This window comes from Perca fluviatilis, chromosome 3 (assembly GCF_010015445.1).
Source record: "Perca fluviatilis chromosome 3, GENO_Pfluv_1.0, whole genome shotgun sequence".
NCBI lineage: Eukaryota > Metazoa > Chordata > Actinopteri > Perciformes > Percidae > Perca > Perca fluviatilis.
The window spans coordinates 2,838,396-2,851,779 of NC_053114.1; the positions used below are offsets into that span (position 1 = coordinate 2,838,396).

The window sequence follows — 13,384 nt, forward strand, 5'->3', positions numbered from 1 at the left end:
GGGCCAGGTAGATTTCCAGCACATGATGACTTGAGCTTTAGGCAAAATGAAGCTTAGCGAAAATTCAGAAAGACCCTCTTTAGGCTCTCATTCATTCATGCACAATCTCTAGGTTTAACCAACCAGATTTCCCTAAGCCTATCAAACTTTAAACTTCTGCTGCTGTCAGTTGCCGATGCAACCCTCATTCACCTCCAGTCTCCATTCCATCCCTTGCCCAGTCCTGCTCCACATCCAATCATCCAGACCTTCAGCCAACTCGCTTCACCTCATCCCCACCCTCACCAGTGTCTAGACCCCAGGGGAGGGGGAAATATTTCTGGACTAATCATATCATTACTACTCCCTTAATATACTATGTCACGATGGGGTCTAATCGCCCAAAACCCTTCGTGATTCACTTTATTGTGCACTATGTAATCCATTCATATGTCATTGTAATAAAGACTGATTGGAATATCATTCATCTGTCGTCTGCTGTGTGCTTGATGGGTGCTTGAAGGGGTCTGGCTACATATGCAATACAGAGAGAGGTAGGGACAGAGCTAAAGGAGTTAATCTAGCCATGAAAACACTACACTGGTAAATATGATGAAAAAAAAAAACATGGGGTGCGACATACTAACCAATTATATCCCAAATCCCATGAATTCTCAAAATCCAGAACAGAAAGTGGCTTTCTTAATTTGTATGCACCAAAGTTTGTTTGTAATTGAGGGCATCTCTGCCAGGCAACAGTAATTACAGTTTCTACATCACGCGAGCAGGAGCCACAGGCCTGCCTTATAAAATCTGGCGCATATCAGCAGGGAACAACAAGTGCAAGGTTGTCACCCGAGGGACACTTCCATTACGTGACAAAAGTGAGAAGATAATTTGATTTACTGTTTAGTTAGGCAACCTCTGTCAGACCTGCAGCCATACACGGCAGTGGGGGTGCATGAAGATTGACTACAAATGAGTCTGCTGACCTGCTGGGGTCGCACATTCCGGAAAAACAATTTGTGCTATCATTTAGCAGGAGATATCAGTCGCTAAAATGTGTTCCATGGCAGATTTTTTTGACTAATGGATCAGGTGCGTAAAGATAGCAGCCTTCAGGTTTAACATCACTTCCAATCCCAGAGGGCAAAAGCATCTGAAACACCAACACCACTTTGGAAAGTTTGGAAAACGTAGATGTATGATGCAACGTGGCATCAAACGAGAAGACGTCTGATATTTCAGATTTTTTACAACTAATGTATCTAATCTTTTTGAGTAGTATCCATATTGTTTTCAGTACAAGGACATTATCAAGTAGTTGTACTGTCTTCATTGCGTGTGTGTGTGTGTGTGTGTGTGTGTGTGCGTGTGTGTGTGTGTGTGTGTGTGTGTGTGCGTGTGTATGTGCGTGTGTGTGTGCCTGAGTGTGTACTGCAAGCTCTATATATAGGCATATGTGCGAGTGGATTTGTGTGATTTTGTGCCTTTGACTTCAGCGAGGCACAGCCGGTAATTGATACGATCAAAAGCTTTTGTCATTTATGAGAAACCGTAATATCAGATAAAGCCGAACAGAGAAGTCTAATCTTTCAACAAGATTAACAAAGAGGAGACAATGTAAAAAATAAAGAAATAAAAGAAAGAAAGGATAAAGAATAAAGGAAATAAAAAATAAAAAAAGGCAAGAGATGGGAAATTGCATTACATCTAATCTCCTTTGCTCATAAAAAATAAAATAAATAACAGGGGCAAACGAGTATTACTGTAACACAACACCACAATTTACATCCCAGACTAATTAGTATAATGCCCTTTCTCATGCAAAACTTTTATCTCCTTGGGTACATCTCTCAGATGGGAATAACAAATCAGGATTAATACAATGGTCTTCAGGTCTTATTTATTCCTCTTCAATAAGACATAGATAATGATAGACAGCAGATTAGGTTATGCTAATCAAATTATGTCTTAATGTTTAGAATGATATATACCGTCTTGGACGATGACACACCACATATACAGTGCTTGTTGATTTTATCCTCTTACCCTCTGATACATTGTGGCCATATTTGAAAGGACTGCGATGTTCCAATCAATGTGGCAGGGCCCCCTAATGTTCAATCCTGCAAGTTATTTGCACATCACTGTTGGCTATATCCTTCTAAAAGTTAAAATGTCACAACTTCATAATGTCAAACTGATAAAGCACATGCTTAAGACAGTATATTTTCTGAGCAAGCAAAATGGCAACGTTTAGGGATGAAAGGTTGCCTTTAACATCAGAGGCGTTTTCAAGCCGAGGAAAAAAGTGCTGGCAGTCAGAGACGATAAGCATTTTACCTTCTTTTTTTCTTTTCTCCTTGTTGATGTGTTTTCCTATCCTGCTGCTGTTTTGGGGTGCAGGATCAGTCTAAATCTGTAATAATAGAATGTTGAGTCAAGTGGGTTAAAAGTCCATTTTTGCTTTCAACATCAGCAGCAAACACAGTGAAACATACTTTTATAGCATTCAAGGAGCGCAAGGCCAGAATATGCTAGGTGACTAAGTGAAGAACAGTCTGGGAAATATAATGGTAGCCTCCTGGGTTTATTTTGTGTGTATGACACTGTTTGATGACGCATAAGCCAGCCAGAAGCATTTTTAGAGATTCAGCACAGCCGTCCTGTTGTTTTGACAATGGCTCCAGTTGTGCTTCTTGCTTTAGGATTCTATTGTTGGATCTATTATTCTGTGATGTTCAAGGCTTTCCAGGAGCTATTTTGTGATGAAATGTTGCAATTTACTTTTTTGGTGTATCTACTTTCAGTCAAACTGCTTTGTTAACTAGATACATATTGATCCAAAATACACTACATACTCTGTACTGCACTAATTTTACCATATATATTATATTGTGTGGATGTTTTGGGAAATACCAACAAAAGCACCTTACAAAATATTTCCACTTTGCAAAAGAGAGCAATCAGGATAATAAATCACACCGGGTATTATGAGCACACTAATCATCTGTTTTTAAATTCACATTTGCTGAAATCTATGGACATTGTTAAATTCAAAACTACACAATTTATGTTTAAAGTTAAAGAAAATAATTTACCATGTAACATATGTGCAATGTTTAATGAAAGAGACGGGGGGTATCATCTAAGAGGACACTGTATGTTCAAACAAGCTCTTGTGCGAACTGCAATTAGAAGCATGTGTGTTTCAGTTTGTGGGGCGACCATATGAAATGGACTAAACAATGACTTCAAACAGATTCACAATATCAATCAGTTCAAAAATATATTAAAGAAATCAATCCTTGACCAATACAGAAAGAAATAGACCGAAACATAGGAATGGAATTGTAATGTAAAGGTATTGTTGTATTGCTGTAAGGTATTGGAAGATCTGAAAGATGGTATGCTGTATTTCCATATCTATTTGTTTCGTAATACGATATTGTGAAGTAGGGGCAGAACCTTCTTTTTTCGTTCTTTTGGGGAATGATTGTAAAGATTTAAAAAGAATATTTACAGCATTTAATCTAACTGCAACATTTTGGACCCGATTGGCGGAGATTACTATGAAAGAAGTACACATGCTGAATATACTGGTAAAAGCAGACGACTTTTAACCATGTATCCAGCTAATTTTGAGAGCTCACGTTACTGTTTTGTGTGAACAGGTAACTTCATTTAATATTGTATGAGGCGTTTTCTTTTGCGGGGTGCAAACGTTCCACCAAAACAAGTTTCTACCCGAGAACATTTTTCAGAGCTACCGTCGCTGCGTCCGGAGCTTAGCGTCGCCCGAGACGATTGTGATTGGTTTGAAGAAATGCAAACAACTTAGAGCGTTTTTTCCTCCTATCCTAGAATGTATGTGTGGTGTAGCCAGACCTTACTTCATTCAGCTCTGTGGAGATAGATCTGCCGATGCGAGACTATACTCCTGACGACAAATAAACTGACCCTCGTGTAAAATTGGCCAAGTGCCCCTTTAACAGTGTTAATGTTCTATCTGCGACTTTTGATTGTCCGTAACTTCTGCGTAAGAAAACCACACCCATTCAGCAATATTTATAAAAATATATTTCACAAAGTAGGAAACAATACAGGGTATCTTAGATTACAGTACAGGGAGTAAATAATTGAACATACACATTTATAAGCATTAAAGCACAGTACAAAATATGATCTGCATGTAGGACTATTCCATATATATTGTTTAGTCTACCGAGAACCGAGCCATAATACTGTATCAGTACAAACTGGGTATGCACGCGGCTGTAGTGCCATTGAAATTCTCATTATGTGCAAGAGCTAACGTGCAGAGACAAACCTACCACCTCATTGAAAGCTAATGACGTTAGCAGTAACTCTATGTACAGTACAAGTCTTTTTTTTTTATTGATATCATACAGTGTAAGCACAATATGCACATGGTCTAGATTTGTGTCTTCATTTTTCTTGGGCTAATTGCAACCTGCGTTTCCTAAATGAGATTTGATGTTTGGAGATAGTCACATACTCAGGTATCAATTGGACTATTGTGCTCAGACGCTCACTGGCTGTACCTCAGAATATGTTATGAGATATATGTTACAGAGAATTAGCATGTGTCAGAAAGGTCCCATTCCTGCAGTCCCAATTAATTTGATCATCTGTGTTGTTACAGTAACTTAGAGCTTGTGTTTGCTTGCTTACATCTAATCTATATTATCAACTGCAATAAATTCATGATATGGTTTGACTGTTATGAAATAGTATTCAAGTGGTTGGAAAAAAACAGCTGAATGTGAAATAATCTAAACACACTCACTATAAATTGTCAGCACAGGAAAAAGTGATTTAAGATAACAGAAATACAAAAACTCATAGAACAAGAAAGAAGAATCAACACATCTCTTGTCAAAAAACAGTAGATTACAATTGTATTTAATGTTGCTTCTGTAAAAAGAAGGCCTCAGAGTTTCTACATTTCTCTTTTTTGTCTCCGCTTCAGTCTTTTATAGGCTAGTAACACTTGCGACTCACACCTGTAGCGTGTAAATACAAAGAGTTGTATAAAGCAAGCCTTTCCGGGCTTTAGATAGTTTATAAATGTGGCCACCAGAGAACATATCAAATAATAACAAATTCATCTTAAAGCCAATACTGGTTTGTCTTATGCTTTTTCTTTTTTTTCAAATCATACATACATTCATCATTTTAATGTAGACCATATATTGCTTTTTCATTGTCACTTTGTTTCAGATCACCGGCCAGCTGGGTGGCTTCGGCAGACATGAAATACGAGTCTCTCTGCAGCTTCTGAGGTCCAGCTTGTTGTCCATGGAGCATGGAGTGTCTGCTGAAGCTTCAGGGAACCCAACGACATCCGTGATTTCCTTTCATCGGGCAACTACCAGCAGTCCCAGGGTTTTTCTGCTACTGGCAGTCATAGCAAATCACTAACACCCAAAATACTGTTAGACACTCCACAACGGAATCTAAGTTACACTCCACAAGAATCATAGATCTCCTAATAAAGACATTGTTTGGCTCAACAATTACAATGCGCTTGACGTAGTGGATGACGACTGCTATACCTCACTCTAAGAAGAATACAAAAAGGTGGCCTCCCTTGTTATTAATGGTTATTTTTTTTTTTTTTTTTAAACACCTGTTTCTAAAAGCCAGCGAACCCCCTAGCGTTTAATACACAAGTATGTGGACAGGAAAGAAATCGGAAAAGGTCTTTTTTTTCTAACAGACCAAAGGTCAGGTCTCGCGGTCGCTCTCGCCCACAGAGTAGAGCTCCCCAAGTCTTCTGAAGCGCGGGCCCCACTCTCTGAGATAGTCATAGTTCTGGTCCGAGTCTGACGACGCCGTCTCCAATGAGCTGAGGGAACCGGCGATGGATCCCCTTCCCTCGTATCCATAGATCTGGATAGAGTCGTAAGGCGGTGCTGTGGGATCATTGTCTGCCTCATGGAGCCGTACATTGATGAACTCGTCCACGTCCACGCCGTTTGGGCCAGAGTGCTGTCCCGCTCGGGGCATAAACTGCAGGTCGGGCTTGATGTCCTTGCGTGGCAGGTAACCATTGATGCCGTCCGGGTTCTGCAGAGTCGCGATGTCGAAGGCCTCCGTGTCCTCCTCGCCGCCTCCTTCGTCATCGTAACGGATAATATTCTCCCTCACATCTTCATCATCCTTTATAATCAGAGGCTCATTCTTGTGTCTCCTCAGGGTCACAAATAGTACTACTATTACTGTCAGAAAGACAGGTGGAAAGAAAAGAAGAAAGAAAGAAGAAGTCTAGGTCAAGCTTTGACGAGTTAGTACAAACTGATCATTTATTGAGGATTCTGAAAGCTTTCATCTACATCTTTTAAAACTGTAAATGGTAATAATGGGTAACATATAATGGGTAATAATGTGACACTGTAAAAAAGAAACACCTCACCTAACAGCAGTATAATGCAGGCCAGGATGGCAATGAGAGCTCCCATACTAAGGCCAATAGGTAAGACGTAGGCCTCCACGTTACAGGACTGGACAATGCCGTCTTTACTGCACCCACAGACCCGGATGGTCAAGGTGTTGGTGCTGCTCATCGGTGGATTCCCATTGTCCGTCACAATGATTGGCAGGAAGTACATCTCCTGTTTCTGTCGCCGGAAGGTATCGTGCTTGGCCAAAACACTGATTGAATTGTCTGTCAGAGAGATAAAAAAAAAAATAATATTTAGAATGTGTGAAAAACCCATTATTATTCATGGTAGCAACAGACTGAATTTCTATTATTAAATTGTGTGAAGATCAGTGCAGCGTGAGGGTAAACTAATTTCACATCAATCGTCACCGGGCTTTCTAGCACTCTTGCATCCCAATGCCGTAGATGCATTTCAGCCACCTTCCTTTTTCTCGACAGTCCAATTTGGGAATTCTGAAGGAAGGCGAGCTCGAGTTTTCTGTCCCCCTTTGAAAGCTGAGGAAATGAAGGGACCACGGCAGGCGACACCAACTTAGAAGATGGCACATGTCGACCCAGAAAGGTGCCAGCTGCTCTTTGATGACACTTCTGTGAAGCTGTCTGCTCATTAGCTGGCTCTCCTTACCCTGCCCACATTATCAAACACTCGCATTCCCATAAGAATCTACTCCTGCTGATCTTATGGAAAACGTACAAGATTTCTCATAGTCTAACCTTTGCCTCTCTGCTTGAGGGTGCACTTAAGAGGGAGGGGAAAATAAATCTGGTGATATACACGCTATACCAGAGACGGGCCATGTTGAAACATCGGCATTGACTGAGCCAACTTAATCAAAGCTGGAATGCCTCATGATAGAATTATTTGCTTTGCACAATCTGTAATTGATGTGAACATATGCTCAGATTTATTTTCTTATGAGTGCTGTCACAAAGTGGTACACTCTGCTTTGTGAGCACCAACATGTCCTATTTCATTTGGCTCATTCAGCAGGGCATATAGAGTATGCAAGTATCTACTATACTGTAGTCAACCATCAGGGCTTGTCCTCGTATACAGGTCATTTTCTTGGCAACTATTGATGGTAAAAATAGAACTAAACACGTCCTGCCCGTCAGCCCATCCACATAATCAGCCTGCTACTCAAAGAACCGGCAGTTGTGAAGATAACCTTTAAAGTGATTGAACTCACTGGAGTTACAAAAATGCTGTTTTTATTATCTTTACATATATTAGGGCACATTAAAAGTGGTTCATGCAGCAACTGATGGAATTTGATGAAAGAGACGGTGTACATTGTAATATTAATCATCACCATAACAAAAGCTTAAGCTCATTTGAATTAAGTTTTAGCCATAAATAACTTAATATGTGGGAGGTTCCAAATGACAGCTGTGACAGCAAAAGTGACACTAAAGAAACTTTTTGCACTTCTGAAGTCTCTTCAGATTATGTGTGCCTCTCAGTACGCACAACACATTCAGCGTGACAGATCAGTCAACACATTCTCACTGCCAACTCGTCAAGTACCGACGCTTGGTCCGGACCCCTTGGCGTCACTTTTTAACGCTCTGGGTGCCCCTTTGGTGTCATTTTTCAACGTGTAAGGTAAAACCGCTTAGTTAGGGTTTAGGAAAAGAATGTGGGTGGGGTTAAAAGATGTCCGTTTAAGTGACACACGGGAAAAGAACGGTGCACAAACCCAGGTTTCCTGGATGAAAGTCCCATGTTGTTTGACGTAATTTTTCAACAAGCTTGGTCAGGACTCCTTGGCGTAATTTTTCAACGTGCAGGGTAAAACAATTTAGTTAGGTTTAGCAAAAGATCTTGGGTGAGGTTAAAAGATGTACGTTTAAGTGACACAAACCCCGGTCTCCTGGCTGAAAGTTGTCTGTTGTTTGACCCATCCACCACCCCAACCAACGTCCTTGCGTGGAGTTCCGGCCTTTCATAATACTCACTACTGTCGCTCGTAATACTACGTCATCTCACAGTGCCGCGGTCGAGCAGCTGCTTAGCCCGGGGCGGCCCATTCAGACGCTTAAGGGTGCCTTATGTGTCGCTATCTGACGCTGAGAGCCACTGGCCAAGCGCCAGTATGTGATTAGTTGGGAGTGAGAACGTTTTGAATAAGTAGGACTTGAATGCTTTTATAGTATCATAATACAAAAGGATTGAAAGAAGCAGAAGAGGCAATGTTAGGCCTACCGGTGGATGCAAAGTGTGTATGATTTTTTTCACACTGCATACTGTTTGTTTGTTAGTATGTGTTATTGTGCATATGTAATTGTATATGCAAATGATGCAGTATTGCATGTGTATGCAACACAGAGATGAAATAATTGGTCCCTAATTACCTAATCATAATACATTCAACCTGCATGTACTTATACTTAATTCATTATAATTATATACTTACTTGAAGTCCAACTGAAATCATAAAATGTATTATTTTTAGAATTCAAAAATCACTGTCAAAAATAGTTTTAAATTGTTACATTGTTTTACTGTATTGCTAAAGGCAAATTTTGTTTTTACTGTATGGCTAAAGGGGAAAAAAGGTTTTCAGAGATACACCAGAAATGCTCCTTTAGCCTCCAAGCCTCTTTGTGGATGAGCAGGGTGATTGACAACTGGTCCGGCATGGGCACCTACAGTACATATTAATAGCAAACCTGCAATAGGAAATGTAGCTTACAAGATAAGGACATTGTTGTGTTGGCAGTGGTATTAAAGAAAAATGACTGCAACAATTAACATCTAAACTGATGATTTGAACATTTTGCAGGTAGATTTTTATACTGTCTAGTGTGCTTTAGCTGCTAGCTAATTTGCCTGAAAATCAGCAATCATTAGCAAGCACTTTTCCCTTGGTGGATGTTTCTCTGGTAGCTGGTTCAGCAAGCCGATGTGCAACACAAGACATGTCTCCGTGATTGTAGGAGGAGAAGGAGACAGCCACAAAGCCACAGCTGGTTTTGGCTTTTTGTGTTTTGTCACAACTGGCTATTAGTTAGTGTAACTGTCAACCTATAATTAAACAATGACGCATACTGCCTAATCCCACTGTAATCTAAATATAAAGCAAGGATCCTCTGTGTGTGTGTGTGTGTGTGTGTGTGTGTGTGTGTGTGTGTGTGTGTGTGTGTGTGTGTGTGTGTGTGGGTGGGTGTGTGTGTGTGTCCGTTGTCTTTAAATATCTCGAGAACCATTCATCCAATCTACTTCACCCTTGGCGAGGTATTGCTGTGTACACAATGAACATGGCGTTTGGGATTTGGAGCAGTTTGGACAGCGTTAAATGTGAATAAATATGAATGAAACTAAGCATTCAAGTTATTTTCAAGTACTGTGGTTCTGGAGAAAGCTACAAGCAGCAACACAGAAGGCCGAGCAATCGGTTTTGAACAGGCACTGCACTAGTAAGTTAAAAATGCAGTGATTTGAACAGCTTTATGGAAAAATGATTCTCCGTCTACATAGACAGATATTTTGTTTTCCAACAGCAATTTGGTTTACAGTCTGCATTTCAGTTATGAAACCAAGAAATGCTAAAGATAAATTTCCCCTTTTTGGGGTACAAATCACGCTCTAACAGAGGAAAACATGACACCATTTTTTTTCAGTTGGACTTCAAAATCAGTCTTTGCAATTTTTACTAAACAGCAGCCCCTGTGGCCACAAGTAACGATTATTGGATAAGACTAAAGAATAAACATGGTATGTGATTAGCATCGGTAGAGAGGAGTCATAACGTCACTGAACTGACTCATACTGTCAGTTTTAACGCAATGCAGTTTGCTAACATTAGCCACCACAAGGTCCTGTTCAACAGACCAAGTTAGGCTGTATCTGCTAAACCCTTGATTGAATTGAGCAAGGGTGAATTTTGCTACCAACGCATTTACCTTTACATTTGTAAGAAGATGCGATATCTTAACACAATTTGAAAGCGTCTGAAAAGAGTTTCTATCGGCAGAATTTCATTCTTGGCAGAAAGGTAAATGTATGTTGTCTCAATTACTGATAATGGGATGTTGAAACTCCGCCTGCTGAACACAGTCGTCAGAGTGCTTGATATCTTGTATACAGCTGGTCAGAACCTTAGCCATCTTGCTCAGAGTGGGCAGCTCCTAACCCCTTCACTGTGCAATCCCTACAATTAGACTCATCATCGCAAACAAAGGCAGCACACAGGGGCTCACAGGAGCCCGACGCTCTTCACTCAAGTGTCTCCCACAGCTGCCGATTCAGATAGAAATAGTCACTGAAGTGCTGGGGGATATGGTGCGGTGGGCTTGGGATTAACAATACTATAGACAAGTGGTTGGTGCAGTATGTACGTAATATATAGAGAGCTGAATCTTAACATATATCTGCTGTGGTTTCAGGCAAGTGAGAAAAAAAAATGCAGGCTCTTTTTGTTGTACACAGAGCTGTGCTTATAGTGGTGAAACATTTCTAGTGGCGTTTTTATCCGTTACATCATCTAAAGAAACTATTAAATCTCTTCTTACCGAAAGGGCAGGGTTCAGGAACCTGCATTTTTATACAGGTTTAGGTTGATCCGCAGTTAAGACTGAGTGTTTTGCAGCAAGTCTCTGCCTGTTAAACAGACCTTCATTTTCTGACAGGGCTATTTGTGACAGGAAAAATATGATTTTTGTTCCTTTAGTTATTGCTCAATGTGTCAAAAGAGGTATACATGTACTTAGCCAAGGCTATTTCTGAGTTGCCTGCCATTATTACACTGGCATATCATGTTCCTGCCTGATAATGTTTCAGAAGTAAAAGGTTTTACCATTCTTTAAAAAAATGCAGACTCTATTTGATGACCTGATTTTTATGGCCTCTTTCCTCCGTCAGAGTGTGGTTGCAGTAAGTTAGCCTGCAGCCTCTGCGTCGAAACAGAAGGCTAGTACCATATGAAGATGATTCGCCCCGAGCTGAAAACATTACACAATGTCATCATGAACGCAGCCTGTTCAGAGCCCGTTATGGAGGAGAGGCAGGAGAAGAGCAACGAGATTAAGGAAAGAGAAAAAAAACGGCAAATAAACCAATCAGAGTATTTAGCAAATAAATTTAGCACCATCTGCTGCAACAGCTCATCGGAAGTCATCCTACATTGAGCTGCAAGACTACCAGGAAAAGCCATTTGGATCTCATTCATTTAGCTTCCCTCAAAACGCACTCGTGAGTAAAAAGAAGCTGGTGTCCAGACAATTTCACATCTGCTAATTGTGAGCTACACTGCTTCACCAGATTTCATCTCGAGTACGGCTAACGGTTCAGAGATTAGACTGGAAAGCTATTGGAGAAATGTAAAGAACCCTCGGCCATTCTGCCAGGAAAAGACTTACTTCGCTGTGATTTTCTTCTTTTTTTTACTCACCTTGGTTGTTTTTGATGGTGAAATTGGGGTTGTTGAGCATCTCCGGGACTAGACGGTAGTCAAAGTAGTGGCCCTGGATTGGGTCGTCTTTGTCCACCGCGCTGACAGTCTGGATCACCTGTGTTGAAAACAGAGAGACACAAAGATGTACAGAGGAGTGCTCAAAGTCATTAGAGCAGTGGTGTCAAACTCAATTTCACTAATGGTGTAGACAAGTATAGCTGACGGGCGACCGCTGACAGAAAACCCCGTCGATATGATCACCTCGCGTCCCCGAGGTCCAAAACCTGCCACAGAACAGACCAAAAAGACGAGAGGAGACGAGACGTAATACATCTCTATAACAGCAGGCGGCGCTAATCTGTAATGTTGCCCAAGAAATGAAAACCGGCAGCTGATTGGACAAACGCGTCACATGGGTTTGTTTTCTCCGGAAATTCAAAGCCAGACTGTCATGGTGGCCGTTCAGAATACGATCTCATATTGTACTAAAATAGTTCACTGAAACATGTTTCTGAAAACATTTTAAGCGAGAAATAGGCCATGCAGTTCCTGAATCTGTCTTCATTTCAGATCAACAAAAGGTCAGTTTAAAAGATTTTCATCAGATTTTGAGAGACTCTAGTCACCTCATCCCGCTCGCCATTTCCTGGTGAGTCCCAACTGCCCTGCTGCCGACTGAACATGTCAGGTCGGCCAAAATGAACGCCGACAGCCCCCCAGACTGACGACGGCACGGGACACACCGAACAGATTTGAGTCACTGACCTCGCCAGACTGCCCCACGGCCGATAATCGGCCTGATGTGTCCCGGCCTTTAAGGGCCACACTGGAAAAAAGGAATCACATCAAGGGCCAGACATGTATACTGTAGTTTATTGACATGCTATTCATTACGACATACCACCGCAGATTGCCTCAGTGTAATACTGGCTGGATCACACCTGATGAAATACATGCTCTATTCATTTCTGGAGTTTGAGATTCTTCTTCTTCTTCATATTATTATTATTATTATTATTATTATTATTATTATTATTATTATTATTATTATTATCATCAATGAGGTCCTGTCTAGTCTGGCACACTTTCAGGCTCCTGGCTCTATCTGTTAATCTGTCATCATAGGTCTTATCGTGCTGTATGTCTTTATGATTGATTGGAAATTAGAATTCAGGCCCTGCAGGATGGTTTCCCTTTTTTTTCTCCTTTCAATAAAGCTCCCCATTGTACGTACACAGGTCCCCTGAATGAGGTCGATTGATGAGAAGGAGAATGCTAAGTACTTGTCCAGATTTTTTTTGGCTGGAGGAAGCATTGTGCCATCTGGAGGAGGACATGAAAGACAGTCTTGAATTATGACCCACTCTGATCAATCCTGACTGCTCTCATTTCCCCTCTGCTCCATGCACACTGTGTCAAGGGAGAGGACTGTTGCGGGGGGGGGGGGGAGAAAAAAGCACTGCACTCCCACCTCTGTAGTTTCCCAGTGAAATAAATAGGCTATAATTCACTGTGGCCAATCATTACAGTGGAGGAG

At 41.0% G+C, this 13,384-nt stretch overlaps 1 protein-coding gene across 2 annotated transcripts in view; it reads right to left on the bottom strand.

Moving 5' to 3' along the window:
• Positions 1-4,047: 4,047 nt before the first annotated feature.
• Positions 4,048-13,384, bottom strand: part of cdh8 (cadherin 8) — a 119,142-nt gene continuing 109,805 nt past the window's right edge. Inside the window, exons 10-12 of one of the 2 annotated variants that reach the window (XM_039795904.1) lie at positions 11,845-11,962; positions 6,422-6,673; positions 4,048-6,227 (exon numbers count right to left, since the gene is read on the bottom strand). In XM_039795904.1, coding sequence (XP_039651838.1) covers positions 5,734-6,227; positions 6,422-6,673; positions 11,845-11,962 — 864 coding nt within the window. In that variant the 3' untranslated portion in view covers positions 4,048-5,733. The remainder of the gene's footprint in view (positions 6,228-6,421; positions 6,674-11,844; positions 11,963-13,384) is intronic. The other variant, XM_039795905.1, reaches the window with a different exon arrangement.